General features: G+C 44.2%; 1 protein-coding gene across 17 annotated transcripts in view; it reads right to left on the bottom strand.

Annotated features, from left to right (window-relative positions):
- Positions 1-1,844: 1,844 nt before the first annotated feature.
- Positions 1,845-17,885, bottom strand: part of fnbp1b (formin binding protein 1b) — a 50,463-nt gene continuing 34,422 nt past the window's right edge. For 4 of the 17 annotated variants that reach the window (XM_076084851.1, XM_076084878.1, XM_076084915.1 and 1 more), the window contains 9 exons: positions 17,049-17,240; positions 15,368-15,556; positions 10,848-10,862; positions 10,555-10,590; positions 8,199-8,308; positions 7,952-8,084; positions 7,368-7,524; positions 7,053-7,229; positions 4,566-6,453 (listed from right to left, as the gene is read on the bottom strand). In XM_076084851.1, the coding sequence (XP_075940966.1) occupies positions 6,275-6,453; positions 7,053-7,229; positions 7,368-7,524; positions 7,952-8,084; positions 8,199-8,308; positions 10,555-10,590; positions 10,848-10,862; positions 15,368-15,556; positions 17,049-17,240 (1,188 nt within the window). In that variant the 3' untranslated portion in view covers positions 4,566-6,274. Of the gene's footprint in view, positions 4,483-4,565; positions 6,454-7,052; positions 7,230-7,366; positions 7,525-7,700; positions 8,085-8,198; positions 8,309-10,554; positions 10,591-10,847; positions 10,863-15,367; positions 15,557-17,048; positions 17,241-17,885 lie in introns of those variants that run through there. The other 13 variants (XM_076084898.1, XM_076084889.1, XM_076084933.1 and 10 more) reach the window with 13 other exon arrangements.

Below are 17,885 nucleotides of genomic sequence, written 5' to 3'. Positions count from 1 at the left end.
AATCAGTGTCGTATTATGGAGAAGTAGTTTGTTGCTGTGGGATTACCTGGTCATCTTCACACGGAGCAGATGTAAACCGCTCCATTATGTGATGCTGAGGTAAGTACTGTGCTTAAGTACAATTTTGAGGTACTTGTACTCAACTTGAGTTATTCAATTTTCTGCCACTTTACACTTCCACCATTCTGATCTCCACTTGTCTGTTTCATATCTTTGGTGTCTACTTTAGCGCTTCAATGCCTTCAAAGATAAGGTACATGCTTGCAAATGTCTTCATAAAGTTTTAATACTGCAAACTGTATTCGTGGAATTTAAATATTAATTTTACCCGTGCTAGTCTAATAGGCCGGGGACTAGAGACTCTAGGCTAACTCCTGCAAATAACGTAAATTGATGAGTAGACTGTTTATGCCAAATACACCAATTAAGAAAGCAAAGTGGAAATAACTCTGAATGATGTTGTAAACTTGCTGCCCTCACAGGACTCACTGAAGCAATTCATTTTCTTTAGCTATTTCGAGCCACGGCACATACAGCTTGTTTGGTCCCTGGGAGCAAAGGCCAATTAGGCTGTTTGAGAGTGTGTTGGAGGAGGTAAGTGCTGCATCTGCTACACCGCATGGGCCGGCATAGTTCTGTGGGCCAACGAGGACTGAACGCAGCCCGGGCTCAGTGGGCCAGAATCAATTGGCAACACATGTGACTGCTGCGCTGTCTGATGGTCAGATGCAATCAACAGGAGGAGTTAGTAGGAATAATGACAATGTGTATAAGAAAGACGCCTAGAGGGAGTCAAAGACATGAATTAAAATGCCAACAGAGAGACTAAAATGAAGGGGAATCCAAAAATGCATAATTCACCTGCGGAATCGCTGTATCGTCACTGAAAAATAGTGCAATAAAAAAAGGAAAAAGCACTTTTAGATACTATGAAGTTAACAAAGTAAGAGCATTTGGTGGAGCATGACTACCATCTACCGGCCAACAGGGGGAACTGCATCCAAATCATCTTACTCAAACCAAACAGTCTATTCAGGTTTATTGTCGGAAATAGCCTTCAAAATAAAATCCCTAATTTGCATTTTACGACTCATTTTGTAGGAATGCGATTACTGTATTTGTTTTACAAAGCCTTATATAACTATTGTGCAACTGATTGATACAGTGAGAAACTCTGCATGTTTACTTTCATAGTAAACACAATTCAAGCTAGTGCCCTGCTGTGGCTGCTTACAGGTTAAAATGACATTGAGTTCTATGGAGAAACAGGTTTGTGCATTAGTTATTGTGACTGTATAGATTACTGTGAATATCAGGGTTAGCCCTATCATCGTGTGAAGAGAAGATAGGTTTTATTAATACATATCTTGTCGCCAACGTGGGAAGTCCATGCTCTTACCAAGCCTACGGTAACGCCCAGAACTGAAATAGTTTGCCAATTAACCAATTATTCTTTCAACAGAAAATGAATAGCAGCAGGTTTGACAGTTGAAGATTTTCCATTATGTGCATTTTTGACTCACCGTGGGCTGTCAGAATTAATATTTATATTCCAGACTAAACTAAAGTAATACATTAAGATGAACCGATGATGAAAATAATTTAATAGCAGCACATGCAAGAGATGCAGAATGAGTGTGGACATTGTGCTGATTGTGTTAAAAGTAATCTTCATTTGATTAAATCCCGATCTGTCGATCAACATCTACAGATTGTTCTCATAAATTATTAATAATTAATAATCGTGGATATAATTATGATCACATGTTGATGACTGACTCGGGGTCGTGCCTCTTCATTGTATCGACGTTCCCAAGAGATTGAAAACAGCACACAACACCACGTTTGTTAACTTTCCAGGCATATTTAATTGGCACGGTAAACACAATACAAAGTATTCAGTGCTCCAAAACACAAGCATGGGCTACCAAATGGAACACGAACGAAAAAGTGCAAAAACACACCATTTGGTAGACCTTTACAAAGGAAAAGAAGTCTTACTTTGCAAAGCAGATAAAGTAATGGTAAGACTCTCAATAGTTAAAATAGATGTTTTCCTTTTTAAACTTTATTTATATATTCATATATATTCTCTCTAATTCCAACGTGCCATTTCCACTGTACAGGCAGGTTATTCCGGGGCATCGACTCGAAGGTTTGTGGTGGTCTCGTTGCAGAGCGCGGGGCGGGCAGCTGGCGATCTGTGCCTCATCAGATTTATCATTGAAAAAAATAAAATAAAAACATAAACAAAAGTGGCTTGTTTTGACGTCTTGACGGATGGTGAAAAGCCAACGGGGGACTTGTTAAGCTGGATTCAGCAGAGATTTGATCAATACTTCCATCAACAGTTCGAATGGTCAATATGTCCATCGCTCCTCCGTTGAAGAAGTGTTCGTAACATGCTGCATCAGATGAATATTTAAGAATGGCTTCATTCGAAACAATTTCATTGTTACTCATATTTAGTAAGGAGGGGGGGGTTTAGACCTATTCAGGCAGAATAAGCTACAACATAGACTTCCAGCTTTAAAAAAAACAAAAAACAAGAAAACAAAGCTGAATCTCAATTCAACATCATCAAATATAAAACAAAAAAAGAGTTAAAATCACGTACATTATGTGCCGTTGAGCAGGGAGAGAGGGGGGGGGGGGGAATCAGTGGACATAATTTATCTTGTATGATTATAAAAACTCTGAAATTTGCCCCCAAACATTTGAGATAATCACATCTTAATCCTTTCATCATACCACAGCTAGCATCAGCCAGTTAAGGCCCAAAAACAGGTGAATCTGGGTCACATTTCAGTCACCAACTCGCAGGAAAATATGGATCACAGTATACTTTCATATACAGTAGACAGTTATGTGGACCATCCTAAGAACACCAGGTGTAAATAAGATCTTCATAGCTGCTGTTTTTAGGGTGAAAGTGTTGCTTGGACCGAGTGGAGACATTTCCACAAGCTTGATTAACTGTAAACTAACAACATCTTGCGTTAGACTGATCAAACCATACAATGCTAATATTTTTACATACATACTGTACTGTGTACTTACGGTAAAAACAAATGCACAAGACATCCATGGCCTACCTATGCATAAGATCATCCAGAAAAACATTTCGGGTCCCTATCGTCCTCTACTTGACAGTTTTGGGATTAAACTAGGAAACACTGGGAGGAGGAGATCACTCACTCGCTGTTAGAAACAGGGAAACGTGCTTTCTGAACCAAAAGAAAGGAGATTTAATCAAAATTTTAAAAAAAGAACCGCAGGCACCGAACCCAAACAGTAGCATTCAGGTTAATTCAAACAGTATGACCAGGCAATGAGGGTTAACTGAACAGAGAGGCTGGAGGCGAGGGGGGGGGGGGGGGCGTAAGCTGACCAAACACCCCCCCACCACCTGCTCCAGGTCGCCAGCAAAGGGGTGAGGAGGAAGACAGGGCAAGCATGCAGCACACCACAACGCTGAGAGGCCCCCTGCCCGTTGCAAAAAAATGTAAAAATGGGGGGGGGCTCAAAGCAGCCAAGGGATTGCCTGAGCTGCATCAGGAGGGAAGGAGGGAGGGAGGGAGGGAGGGGGAGGGGGCGTGGTCAGAGAGAGGAACAGACACCAGTGACAAGACGAGAATTGTAGGATGAAAAAGATGGCGAATGACCCATCATCCATCTCTGTCCGTGAGGTGGGGGCGGTCGTGGTGCGGAGAAAGTGGAACATCACAACACACAATACCTTTTTTTAAATGATACATACATACAAGCATTCTGCTCCGACAAACACAAATACACAACATAACATACAGATAGATGAGTAGCACCTTCTTCTTCTGACTCCTGCGAATATGGAGGTGATTTTAGTGGGAGGGGTGACCGTGATGTGTGTAGATGAGCCCGACTCACACATACACACCGCCGGATGAAGGTGTTTGACAGCTGGCCTTTTGTCCGTAAGGCTCCTGCTGCTCTCCGTCCTGTCTCTGACCACATCCTCCGCCACGTGTGTGTGTGTGCAATGGGGGCAAAGGTAAGGAGAAAGGGAAGTGGCAGAGCCAGCGGTGGCGTTCAGAGTGAGGAAGCCAACAGCCACGGACATGACCGCGTGGTGTAAGCGGAGTTAGTTACATTAAGAAGCGAAGCTTTGCCGAAAAACAACTAAAAAAGCAAATTGTATACTGTGGTTGTGACTGCTGTGTGGGTGTTAAGGATGGAAAAAGGGTTATGAGCGCAAAAATTACGATGGATTTCTCTTGTCGTCGCTTCACATCGCAGAGTTCTGCGGGGGGAAGCGCAACGCTGCCGATAGGTTTTTGTTTTTGCAACGGTTTGGAAAGAGAGATGCGTTCTAATCGGACGTCTCTCTCGTTTCTAGATTCAGGTCGTCTTTCACTTTCTGACTCTGAGCGCGTGAGGAACGTGGTGGTTTCTCCGAGGTTGCTTGCCCTGCCATTCCTCAGCCAGCTTCACACTTTTAGGAATCTGCAATTCAAAAAAAAAAAAAAAAAAAAAAAAAAAAAAGGAAATACGGACAAACAAACAAAAAAAAAAAACACGACAAAAAGAAAAGTTAGATGGCTTTAAAGGAAAATCGACAGCAACCCAAATATTCAGATATGGAGAGGAGGAAGAAAGACGTCATTACAGATATGAAACTGTGGTGTCGGCATGAATGTAGTCTGCACTGAATGTGTGAAAGACCCCCATTAACCCAAAGATGTCTGTTTTACTAAGAAGCTTATTCCACTTCAGTTTGGATTGAATGCATGTTAGAATGCAGCCACTTCACTTTGTCACAACATGCTCCAATCATCTCAAGATGAGGACAAAAAGTGCTGCACCGTGCAACAAATGTTCTTCACTAAAAACAAAAATCGAGAAACGCATGAAATGTGTCTTTACAGCCCTGATGCAAAATGACACCCTGCACATAAGAACCCCATGCTGTGCCGGTAACGAGCCATTAAAGCTGATTTAAAAATCTTGCGAAAGGGAGTTAAACAAAGGCTTGTGTCATGAGTTATGAAAGAGATCATTTCTGAGTCGAAGCCGATCTCCGAAAAGAAGCACAGAATGTCTTAATTGTAGCGGTGAGATGACGTGACGCTGAGGCCAACCACACCATGCTTTGACAGTGAATGCACCGTTCGGGGAAGGTGCCGCTTCAGAGACTCGTGCGACAAAGCACAAATCGTTAAGGTCGTGACCCGCTCCGTGTCTCAGCCCAGTCTCACCATATAGCTTAGCACCGCTAATTCTCAGTCCTTTTTATTCCTTTACCACTGGCCTGGAAAAAAGGACCAGAACAGCCCAACACTTAATTAAAAAAGAAGAGAAAGCACATTCTAACAGGGCTATCGGCTACTAATCTGATCAATAATTGTATAAAATCCTCCCTAACTAGGAGAGAATAATTACTTTCACAACTTGTTCATGTTGTAACGGCACTATGAATAATCTACAGCATGCAACATTTGAGGGGGGGTGCACTTTTTATTTCTTGATTTTTTTTTTCTTCTTTTTAGCCTAAAAAAATATCTTTGAATATGTATTCATATTTTACAGCAGATTGAAATGACATCTGCGTGATTGCACATGGAGCATGCTTTCCTTTAAGGTTACAACAAGTGACCAAAACACAATGTTCATAGTCGCTTCAGATGGGGCATACATTCACTTAGCCGAGTTTATTGATTTATTACCGTACTGACTCGCATATGTGAGCGAGGTTGTGGATCAAACTCTTGATTAAAAGCATGGTCATTTGAAATCTTAACAAAAAAAACCCCACAAAATACATATTTAAAAAAAATCAAGTACATGTGATCATTGTCGGTGGGTGATTTGTCCCATCATGCTCAGCTTGGACTGAGGGAGTCGTGTCTTTTTCTATTTGTTTTATTTATGACCACTAGGTGGCACTGCAGTGAATGGGAGGTGAGGAACTACAAGCTTCTTCTCACACACTTCTTGTACTCAACACCCGCCTGGGCTCAGCTCGCTTTCAGTGTCATATCCTACACAGTGTCAAATGTTTTGTTCAGTGTACAGTGACACACACTCACACTATCGGCCACAACTGTCAGGAGGCACAATGGACAAATCTGATTGGCCCTTCCTTCCAGGAGAGACAGGAAGTGTGTGTGTGTGGAGTTATTCTCTTATCTGAGCTACCAGTAACAATCTTTAATCTCCACAAATTGCCCCAATCACACGGCAGTGGACGGACACTTACTGACTTCACAGTAATAAAAATAAAAACACGCTTGCTGAGTTAAATGTATGTCATAGCACCTTTGGCATTTGTTTCCAAAAAGACCTCAACGTAGGATGAGGGGACGTATCCCTCCTCGTCCTCGTTCCTGCGCACTCGTGTCCATCCGTCTCCTTTGTCCTCTTCTATGACGTACAGCAGCTCGCCCTCTGCCACGGCGATGGTGCCCTCATTGTGACCTGAAAGAGGAGGGACACAAACGGAGAGGAGGCCAGATAAGAGCACGAATACGGGAGGAGTGTCCACCCTGCACACCTAGAGGAACTACCTTCACATGGAGTAAAGCTTCATTTATCAATCAGATTTCCTGAAAACAAAGAGGAAGGAAGACCAGCTATTTCTTTTGTTTTCTCTAATGCTGCTTTTTTTTTTTTGTCCTGGATTTTCTTTTTTACCTCTTCAGCCTGAAACGATTCTTAAAATAAGCTGCGTAAAATATTCAATGTCTTCACCTCTTACCTTTTCAGTAGGTCATTATTTATACATGTAACGTTTTTATGATCCTCTCAGAGAGGGGGGGGGAGGAATCTCTCGTAGAACTGGAACACATCTTTCCGAGCTAGGTCACCAGTACTTATCACCTCTGATCTTCACACAGCGCTGCATTTTGACAACTTGCCAATTCGATTTTGAAAATAGTATTCGGGGGGGAAATGGCTATATCTCTATCCACCCTCCTCCTCCACACATTTCCTCAGTAACCCCTACTCCTCCTCATTCCGAGTAATCACATTCCTCCGACGTAGACTTAAAGGGCACATAAGTTGTTTCTTATTACCTTCGAACGGGTACAAGGCTTTGCAGGTGCCGATGGTGGGCAGGGTCTCGTCGTCGTCGAACTCGTCGTCGAACTCTGGCGTGCTGGATGTGGGGAGGACGGGGTTGATGTTGACCTTGACCTGAGTCTCTGAATTCTGCTCCTCCGTGTAGCTGCCATCCGGGCTGCTCAAGGGCCAACACACACACACAGTAAATATACTGTGAAAACATACATAGTCTTCCTCCGAACAAAGAAGGCGTGAAACATCTCTCTGTGTGTGTGTGTGTGTGTGTGTGTGAGAGATGTTTCATGTTCGTCCGAGTATAACATACCTCTCTCTGTCCTGCGCGCAGTTGTTGCTCACTGTCGAGTTGTTGCTCACTGTCGAGTTGTTGCTCACTGTCGAGTTGTTCTGGGTCTCATAGAGTCCACTTCTCCGGTTCGTATCACTCTTGGATGGCATCCTCTCCTCCACCTCCGCTAGCCAGCCCTGAAACACACACACACACACACACACACTCATTATGAATGTGTTGGCTGCAGCTAACCTTTTTTTTTCTTTCTACAACTTAAAATGCATTTCAAGTGGAATTTATTATCTGTGAATCAGATGGCCCTTACATTTGGCGAGAACCTTGCCATGGCCTTACACTCCCCTTGCATTACCATTTATTAACCAGGTTAAAGCAGGCCATTGTTCTGGGATCGTCTCCCTGCACAGAGCTGGCACATGCAGCCGGCCCCTCCAGCTGCATCACATCTTCTCCTAATATGGACGAGCGGCAGACTTCTCCAGCCGGAGACGTGCGTTTGAACTCCTCATTATTTACTGTCGCAGACAAACCGAACAGCAAAGCCTCTCCAACACTAACACACAGAAACGAGAGCTCAGGCGGGGGGGGGGGCGCCGAACTAACCTCAAACTTCTGCGCTTCAAACTGGAGCTTCTCGATGTTCTGGGCAATTTCCGATAGCCGGGGGTCGACGCTGGCGGGGTCGCCCATCTGAGGGTTCTTCACGTACACGTCTTTCATCTTAGTTAGCGCGTCCCTGGGAGAGCAAATAACTACAGTCAGAACAAGTCTTTGTTGCATATTAACGAGGTAAACACAAATATCGCTTGTGAGGGAGGGAAAAGCTCCTTAATGCCAGATTTAAAGATACCTCTGGTCCATCTCTTTTTGAATGTCCTTATTCAGTTCATCTATCTTGCCCTGCAGCTTCTTCCTCCTCTGTTCTGGTGGCAGGTGGCTGAAGTCTTCTTGTCCAGAGCCCTGTGAGAAGAAGAAGGGAAGAGGAGAAAATAGGGAAAAAAGAGGCAGAAAGAAACGGTAAGAATGAGCAACTTTCATCGCTTATTATTCGTTGTGTTGCTGTTTCGACAGGGATCATTTCTAGTTCCAGTAGGTGCAGTATCTCCCTTTTCTCTACACCCTGTGAACCAGGACTCGGGGGATAAATGGAGCTCTTGTTATGTTCCAATCGCATAATTCACCTGAAGGAGATACTGCAGCCGCTCTCTAACACACACTCGCTGAGAGTCGGGATGCTTCTATTTCTGTGGATACACTCGAGGCCATTCACCTATTCAGCCGCTGCGCCTAATCTGGTGCTCTCTGTAGACGCATCGGAAATGTAATAAAGTATTAGCTACATCCTATCACCGCTCGTGTAGTGTTTCAGAGGGAGCTGGCTGATGGGGCTGCTCTCTGACGGGACTGTGTGTTCTTAAAATGGAAGTTGTGCGAGTGAGAGCATTGTTCCTGATGAGAAGGTTTCCCGTCTGAAACGCTGAAACGATGAGTCAGACTTCTCGGCAGCCTCTCGAAACTTTCTGTTGACATTAATTATCAGTGGATCATTCTCAAGCTTGCTAAACAGTAGTGCTAGCAGGTGTGTATGGAGGCCCCAAGAGTTCAAAATTCACAACATTACACTAGTCATTCATATGATTATTTATTTCATAATTAAATAAAAAATGTAGTTAAAATTCAAGTTATTACTATACGTATTTCAGAGCTTATTTTCTTATATCAACAGTTTATTTTTGTTTTATTATAGTTTTTTTGTCAAGTCTTTTATATTTCAAAATGCACGCTTTCGATTTTTTTTTTTTTACTTATATTTTACGTCACTTTTTGATTTCATAATTGTCACTTTCAGCTACTTAATCAACCAACTAATTGCTCTGAGCTAAATGCTAACGTCAGCATGCTAACATGTTTACAATGATAATGCAATGCACATGCTGATGTTTAGCAGGTGTAACGTTTACCATGTTAGCATGCTAGCTGATTACTGCTAATCACAAGTACAGCTGATTTCATTAAGTCTTATTTATTTATCAACTCTTTATGGCTCTATTGGTTCTGTCATTGAGTTATTGCACTTTTGCTTTGGTCCCATCTCTCCAGTGAACCGTGCATTGACTGAATAGGTCGGGCCCTGGTGGGATTTGGTTGCGATGGGTCACAGAGGCACCACAGGATGTTACTGCTGGAGCTACAGACTTCACAGCACTTGAGCAACCTTACCTCTTCTTTCTGCGCCGGCACGCGACATTTACCCAGCATGCAACATAACAAAGATCATGTCAATCAGCATGCAGAGGCATGCTCCTTTCTGAGTGATACTGATAGTTACAGAAGTCATGTGTTAGTGTTTACATTCTCTATGAACCCCAAGACAAATCAAAACACGAGCATCTAGGTCAAAACTAAAACTATCGGCAGACATTAGGTTGTTTGTGTTATGATAAATTTAGCATGGATGAGAATTCCCTAATTGATTGTTCTGTATGGAATCGGGTATAGATTTACAAAACTCATGAAAAGGCCTAATTTTTATTACAAAGTAAGATAAGATCCATATTTTTGGAAAATACGCTTATTTGCGTTCTTGCAGAGTCTGTACACTAAATATGAAGCCAGCTGGCGGTTAGCTTAGCTTAGCATAAAGACTGGAAGGGGAAACAGCTAGCCTGACTCCGTCCAAAGGTGAACCAGGAGCAGCGACTTCCTTCTCCCTCAGTAATTTACTCAGTTGTTTAGCAGTAAATTGAGATTTTGGACATTTATCATCATCATCATTTGGCCTCATCACTGACGGGTTTAGAGTAGCACCAAGGTAACTTTAGCATCTTTTAAAAAGCAACACATTGCTTTATTGGATTGTCAGCAGAAAATAGTGTACATGCCTTGGACGCTACTTTTTCGATCAACCTTCTCATTTAAGCCTCAGCAAGAATGTAAATAAGCTTCCATTCCAAAGTGTTCAATGACTCCTTTGAACCCTAAACGTGAGCCCTGTTCTGAGGGTAATATTAATGAAAGGTTGATAATCAGTGGAGGCCTACAGTATGTTAGCTTTACATAATCATACCGGCATGCAGTGTAAGGACGTGAGTGAGCAACTACTCCATCAGATTAGTGTTTGTTACAAGAACAAAGGATTTGTCGAGACAAGGACTACCAGACGGACTAGGAGACGGACAGGTAAAACATAGAGTAAATGTGATCACCTCAATGAGATTCCGGACGTGGGAATTGAGTGTGATCTGCACCACAGACGGTTTGGGAGAGACGTGACGAGAACACAACCACAAACACAAAAACAAACACGGACATGAGACAACGACATGAGTCTGAGGTTCCATCGTTGTGTCACAGCAAAGATTATTGAATTATTAACTTAAATCCAAAAGAGGAAACGTGACGGCGTACAGAACGTTATTAACAGTGTGTTACTGGGAGGACGTGACATGCGTGCTATGGTCATGCCGCTACGATCGTGAAGTTATACGGTCATGCTTACCAGCTTGAGAGAAAGCTTCATGGGGGGGGGGAGAGAAATGGCGAGGAGCAGGAGAGAGAAAGAGACAACGGTCAACATCAGGAGAATATCACGGCCATTTGTTTAACTTTCCTTTAAATTAAAATTGTCTACATGTCTTTTATGATTTGTCAAACTTCACCATTTAAGGAAAAGAGGGAATAGCGTTTAAAGGCTGAAGGATTTGTGTGCTAGTTGTGCCATAAAAAAGCTCTTTGAGCGACAGTTTCAGCGATAAACCCCCCCACTCTCTTCTAATGTGGTGAAGTTTAACATCTCTACTACAATGAATTAATGAAAAATGAGAAATAAGTTGGCAAAAAAAAGGCCAACCTATTGCTCAAGCATGAAGTAAACAATGGGGGAAAAGACAGATGAAGGTAAATGTAGAGAAAGAAGTAGAGGGATGGTGGCTGCGACAGAGACGGATGAACCCTTTACTTCTTCATCTCTCTCTCTCTTTCTCTCTCTCTCTGCCGTTACAATGACACGGAAGTGACAGTAGAGGGCGCCAAAAGCATAAACACATCAGCAGGTCCATACGTTGACATGGAGGCAGATACTGTACACAGACAAGCTGGAGAGTCGCTTTCAAACCCAAACTATCAAAACTCACTTGTTACGAAGAACAATCCACACATATCCAGCTCTGTGTGTACCTCAAATGAAAGTAGCTGAACGAAGGCACATGAGCAAATAATTGTAATAATGAGCAAAAGGGCAAATTAACTTGTTGTAAAAGTGTTTAAACCGCTTATTCAGAGCCATTTGCTGAGTCATCTGGTTGTGTTTTGAATACAAGGAACAGGGTGGAGAGCAGCACAACCGTGGGCTGGTAGAGCTGGAGCAGATGACTCGTAATCCTGTTAGAGGCTCACAGGCCGGTGCACTGAGGAGCTCTACTCACTGGAGTCCACTAATCAAGTCATCCACCTGGAATGGCCTCTTACAGTCCTCGCTATGACGCCTTGTGATCCTCCCTTTCGCCTCCGCAACGCTATAATATTCTGACATTCCCTACGTGTGAAGCTTCACTTACGGAATATAAAACTACGTTTATATCAGATATTTACAACCTTCTTTAACCTGTTATTTGTTTTTGATTTGAGCATCTGATCGGACGTTACAACAGATTTTCCCTGCTTGTGGTTTTCTTTTTGTTTCCATTTCACAAATAAATTGCACTTAAGATATCACTCACACATGTTTTGGTGGCAATAAAATATAAAGATTTGAAAAAGAAAAATGAAAAAAAAAAAGAATCAACAATGGGGGAAGATGCAGGGTGAGTAAATACTTGTCCCTGATTGGCTATTCCTGCTCTGAGCATACATGTGACATCCCATGTGATCACTTGAGAGCTGCACTTTACTGTAAGAAGAAACCTGTTGCATGATACATGTTATTCTCCACATTCAGCAGATATATAGTTTTACTCCTAAATTGGCTCTTTAGAGCTTTTTTCTACCTGAACTCTTTCCAACCACCAGACAGACATAGATATACAGGTACATTGTTACATTATGGTCCTTACAGACAGATAACATCGCTGCAGTATGGCACACCAGCACAAAGAAAGCCCTGGAGGGGTGAATTCTGGGTACTGTAGGCTGAACCCAGACCCAAAGTGTGACCAACACCTCGTCCTAATGTCACATCCAGCTGACGGCGACATCTAAATAGCGAGGGGGGGGGATTGCTGTGTGGGATGAAAAGCATCCTCACGCCCGTAACCCCCCACATCCTCAGGTGCTCGTGACACTTTGTGAATTGACCCCTTGTCGATGCTCCGTGGGAGGGAACGCCCCGACACAGCTGCAGGACAACGGCCAGCAACGAGAAACCCCAAGCTGATAACATGTGATGTGGGATGAAGTCATCATCCTCTCCGACCATTCGTCCCGTTTCTAACAGAGTGTGATCAATACTGAGCCAGGCACAGACACCGGCCTCCTGTTTTTGTGAGGAAACGTCGCCTCGTTCATTGTGACGACTGAATGAATGCGTCACAAAATGAATTATTATTTGATGAGGCCACTGTATGTGTTGTACGTGGCTTCTACTAATCACACACATCCGCATACGTTCGATATTCATCCACACTTTCTTCCAATCTCCTGAACCACACACACACACACACACACACACACACACACACACACACACCGCTGGTACTCACTGACGCCCATCACACACTTACAACATATTGCCTGGCTTCGAAAGCATATGTGGGTCGACCCAGAGTCCTCTTCATAAGCTCTTTGTGACAAATGAGCGAGCGCGGGGATTGCTGCTGCGGTGGTCGTCGGAGAGAACACAGAAAACAACAGCACTGACGTCTTAAGATCTTATACTGTATATACTGCCTTAATGGGACTCCCAAAACATAAACGCCGTCCTCTTCTTCCTCCTGCACGTAACGCGCAGTTACTGTGGATGAGTTAGACGGCTGATATGCAGCAAACAAAAGGCTCTCCTGCAGGGGTGGACATCCCTCCGCTGTGCGCAGAGAGCAACAACCCACCTCCACTGGTGCAACGACTCTAATCCCTAATGTGATGCTATATGCTCTCCTTGCAGGAGGTTGAGCTGATGTACCTGCAGCTGTAACCACAGAGTGTAATAGAAAGTAGGCTTTGTATAATGCATTACACAGGGTTTCACATTATGAAAGTATAATGGAACGATATGGCCCAGAGTTATTTATGAATAGGACCTGGACCCCGATTAGTGTCATCAAATGGACTAACCAATTAAAAATAACTGACAATGAGCAAAATAATGCCTCCACAAAAAAAATCGAAATGAAAGATTTTTAAAACCTTCAACAGACTTTTATTCTAGGGAGGAAACTGAATTAAAAGCTTTATTTAAGACTGTTCAAAATAATCCTTTCTCTTCAAAATGAACATAGATACTCTGGCCCTGGTCATACATTGTGGCTGGTTTGCTCCGTATGCCCGGATGGATGCAAGCCCGTTTGTGAAAGAGCTGAGAAATTGCCCTGATACTGTACCAGCAGCTGTTCAGGGGCTTTAGCCCAACATGTCTGCGTCAGCGAGGCAGTCGGGCTGCTGTCCCAAAAAGACTTTTTGTTATTTGACAGGATTAAAGATGCACCTTCTGTTGCCTTTTAGTCACCTACAACATACGGTTGATTTATTCCTAAAAGAAGAAATCATTGTAAAAATGTGCTCTAATATATTAAACATCTACATACATGAAAAACATCAACAGGTTACTGCCATGAGACATGAAAGGGTGAACAACTTATTTAAATGTATTGTCGTGAGATATGGAGAGGAGATAGTCTTTGATTCTATAAAGGGATTTCTACTCTGACCGTTTCTAGACTCCTGTGCTACAACATATTCCAGTAAGTTCAAACCTCAATCTGTTTGATCTGAGCATAGAAGACGAACACAATGCATCTGATTTAGCTCCTTTTTTATCGCTCTTCTCGAGAGCTGTTTCAGCACTTCCGCTTTCAGAAACGTGCACTTCCTGATAGACCTGTCCGGCGCTAGAAAAGAAAACACACTCCCCCCCCCCCCCCCCCCCCCCCCTTTTTTTTTTTTGCCGACCTTCAATCATTTCCTCTGCGATATGCTTGCACACACTACACTGCGGCACCGTATTGTTCTTTGGCCTTTTCAGCCGTCATGTTGGCACCAATTCATACCAATGTTTTTACTTTGACTATAACTGCTAACCCTTTTCAAAATATGAGCGAATACAAGAACTTTATTTGTGGGGTCCGGAAGGAACACGTGAGTTACCGCCCAGTTCCTGAGGTCAGGGAGAGCTGGAGGGTGAAGTGGGTTCCGGGAAGGATTCCTGTGACCCGGCCCAGTGATTCCATTGCAACGCACACTGGGCTAGGACGGGAAACCGGTGATGGCACCCAGCAGGACCCGCCAGGCCGGTGCTGATAGAGCCACCCTCCGGGAAGCCTTCTAAAGTTACTCTGCTGGCCTTCTCCCTCATAATGGCCTGGGTGACTCAGTCAGCCTGCTGCCATACCCACAACCCATCACTTTGTCCACGTTGTAAGCTTTAACCCTCTTTGTCTTTTCCCCAAAACAATCTGCCTCCAGCACAGACTGCAGGGAGCTACTGCTGTCTCCATGCTACTGCCAAGACTGCTCAGGCATCTTGCTCATTTCCGTCAAAGAGGGGGGAGGGAGGGAGGGAGGGAGGGAGGGGCTGTCATTGTGAGCACAGAGTTAATATGAAGAGGGACGAGATGGAGAGAATGCTGGTGAGTCAGACAAGTACCATGGATTCATAGTTATGCCCTACAGAAGCATGCTAGAGAAGCATATGGGCTGAGCACTGTAAGGGTAAAGGAAGGCCTGTCAGTCGCCTGCTGCATGATGGTACCATGCAGGCATTATTAGACTTTGCATTACTTCACCCATACAGTGTACAGTAGCAGGTACAGTGCTCAGGTACAGGTGCAGGACACACGCACGCACAGACACATGCACAGACACACTTACCCCTCGCCTCAGGCTCCGGAGGCAGTGCATTTTGGGTTTGGAGGTCATGAAGTCGTTGAGGCGGTGGGAGAGGGGCTCCTTGTGCTGCTTGGGAGACTGGGGGTCGTTGGGAACAGCAGAGGGTGAGGGTGGGGATGAGGCTGGGGGGGCAGGTGGGGGCTGGTGGGGGGATGTTAACAGGGACATAAGCTACCAGTAAGAGAGGGAGCCGTGACGGGGAGGAGGAGGAGGAGGAAAAACATAGAAGAAGAAGAAAGGGGGAAAGAATCCAACACAAAAAGGAGGAGGGAGCACAAAACGAAATAAATAAGCCTCCTACAGATATTAAAAAATAAACACACAACAGAAAACCCAAACAGAAATTAAAAGGCAACTGAAGGTACGTTAAACCTAGTGTATCAATAGTTATGCTGTATGTAAAACATAAAAACAGTTTAAAAGGAAGAACACAACCAGAGTGAGTAGGAAGCGTAAAATGTGTTAAAGCAAGCGGCTGCAACAAAGCAGAGTTCCAGTCAAAGCGCATGCGGGCTTCCATTTTAAGAAGTCCTTCTCATTCTTTCTCTGTCCCGACATCATCACATGCCAGCTAGGACGACCCCCCCCCCCCCCCCCCCCATCCCCAAGGATATCAAGCAGCTGAATTTGAGGTCATCATGAGAGAAATGTAATTGCTTATCGCTGTCCTGAAACATCTGACTGCATAATTCATCAAGTGGTTGCAGAGACGCCACACGATGCGCATGCAGCAGCAAGTGAGTCAGAGACAAAGAGACCGAAAACTAAAAAACCCTGTTTGTGAAAGGCAATAATGGTGCTTTTGTGCTGAAATGTCAGCGTAATGTTTCATTTGCATATCTGTGTCTGTTGTGTTTGCATGCGAGTGTGTATGCAAAGTAGAAATACCTCTCTGTATGGCTGTCTGTGCTCCCCAAAAATAATCCTTCTATAGAAAAATGAATCCTGAGTTCAAGCACAGGTAAGCGATGTGTTTAGACCACTTTCTGTACACATGGAAGTCAGTGCGCTGGGGTTTCTCATCTAGCATTACACACACACACACACACACTTGCTTCCAGGCTTTCTCTCCCACACACAATTACTCATTCATGCTCTGCTCTAATTCAATACCGACAGTGCCACCAGCCCATAAGACGGTCCGAGATCAGTTTTGCTGTTCAGAAGCAGGAAACTGAAGGAGGCCACTCAAGACACAATCGCCAGTCATTTAGGGAAACGGTGAGGGGGGAAACTATTATTTCACATGAAGTTAATATCTGCCAGTTGAGTTTGACCGCAGGATGACAGTAGAAGTGCATTAGTGTGTGTGTGTTACAGAAGGAAGTTTCCCAAATCGGTGAGGGTGATTGCCGGGGAGGAGGAAACGGGTGGCAAATGATAACAACAAAAATGGCAACACTAACAACTAAATCAAATACGTAACCAGCACTGGAAATGTGACAGATACTACAAAATGTGACATTGAACACATATGCTGTCTCGAAATAGAAATACCACATAATACAACCCGTGAGCCCCCCCCCACCCCACACAAATCTCCCCAAAAAGCAAGGTGGCCTCCATGTGAGGAACATCTCGCGGTAAAACCAAAATGCATTAAAGCCGGTGAGGCTCTGCTGCACGTGGCTCCGTGTGAAGTGTGCATGTGTGCATGCGTTACCTTGTTCTTGTTCTTAATGAACGGCCACAGCTTGCCCTTGCTCTTGCCAACGGGCTTCTCCTTGGCCTCTCTGGAGCTGGTCAGGCTGGTGTCGGACGCCGTCCTCTTCATGGCCTGGCCGTAATCCTCAAACTCCACGTCTCCCGGGGGCTCGAACCCGGACTTGTAGGACTCCACCACCTGCTTGGAGTCCTAGAGGGGGAGAGTGGAGGCAGCAATGAGTGACAGCCTTGGCCTTGATACAGTTTCATCCACATATCAACGGAAGAATCTTAAAATGTAAAGCAGTGGGGGGGGGGATGTCTGTTTGTATAGATTGTCCTGCTAATCAGCAGGTCTGGAGATAAGATGCGACACAGTAGGTGGCTCTCTTGTTTATAGTAGTTTTAGTCTGATAACAGTTCATGAGCGCATCGTGGACGTAGAGAGACAGAGAGAGAGAGAGAGAGAGAGAGAGAGGGCCACAGAAGACCTCAATCTGTCAGTCAGGAGTTATGACAAAAACACTGAGGTCGGGGGACACAGCCAGACTCATAAAACACAGGAAGAAGGACATTAATCAAGCGCAGTCTGCATCGGTCCACATGAACTGATCAGGGCAGAGGGTTCTGGTTTTGGAGTTGAGATCAAGGGTCAAAGATCGTGCACTGTGTACAAGAGGAAGAGAGACAAAGACAAGGGAAGGAGCATGTGATACGTTATTCCCCCGCCGTTGTTTACTATCACAGGCTGGAGAGTCATCTCCCTGGAGCTGGGCCATGCGAACAGCTAAACGTACACACACACACACACACACTCTCATACTATTCCATCCCTGGGGATAGTCTTGTTTTTTGT

This window comes from Anarhichas minor, unplaced genomic scaffold (assembly GCF_050575085.1).
Source record: "Anarhichas minor isolate MPS153535 unplaced genomic scaffold, ASM5057508v1 ptg000002l, whole genome shotgun sequence".
NCBI lineage: Eukaryota > Metazoa > Chordata > Actinopteri > Perciformes > Anarhichadidae > Anarhichas > Anarhichas minor.
Note: the sequence above shows the minus strand (reverse complement) of the source record. Positions and strands in the feature narration are given on the sequence as shown.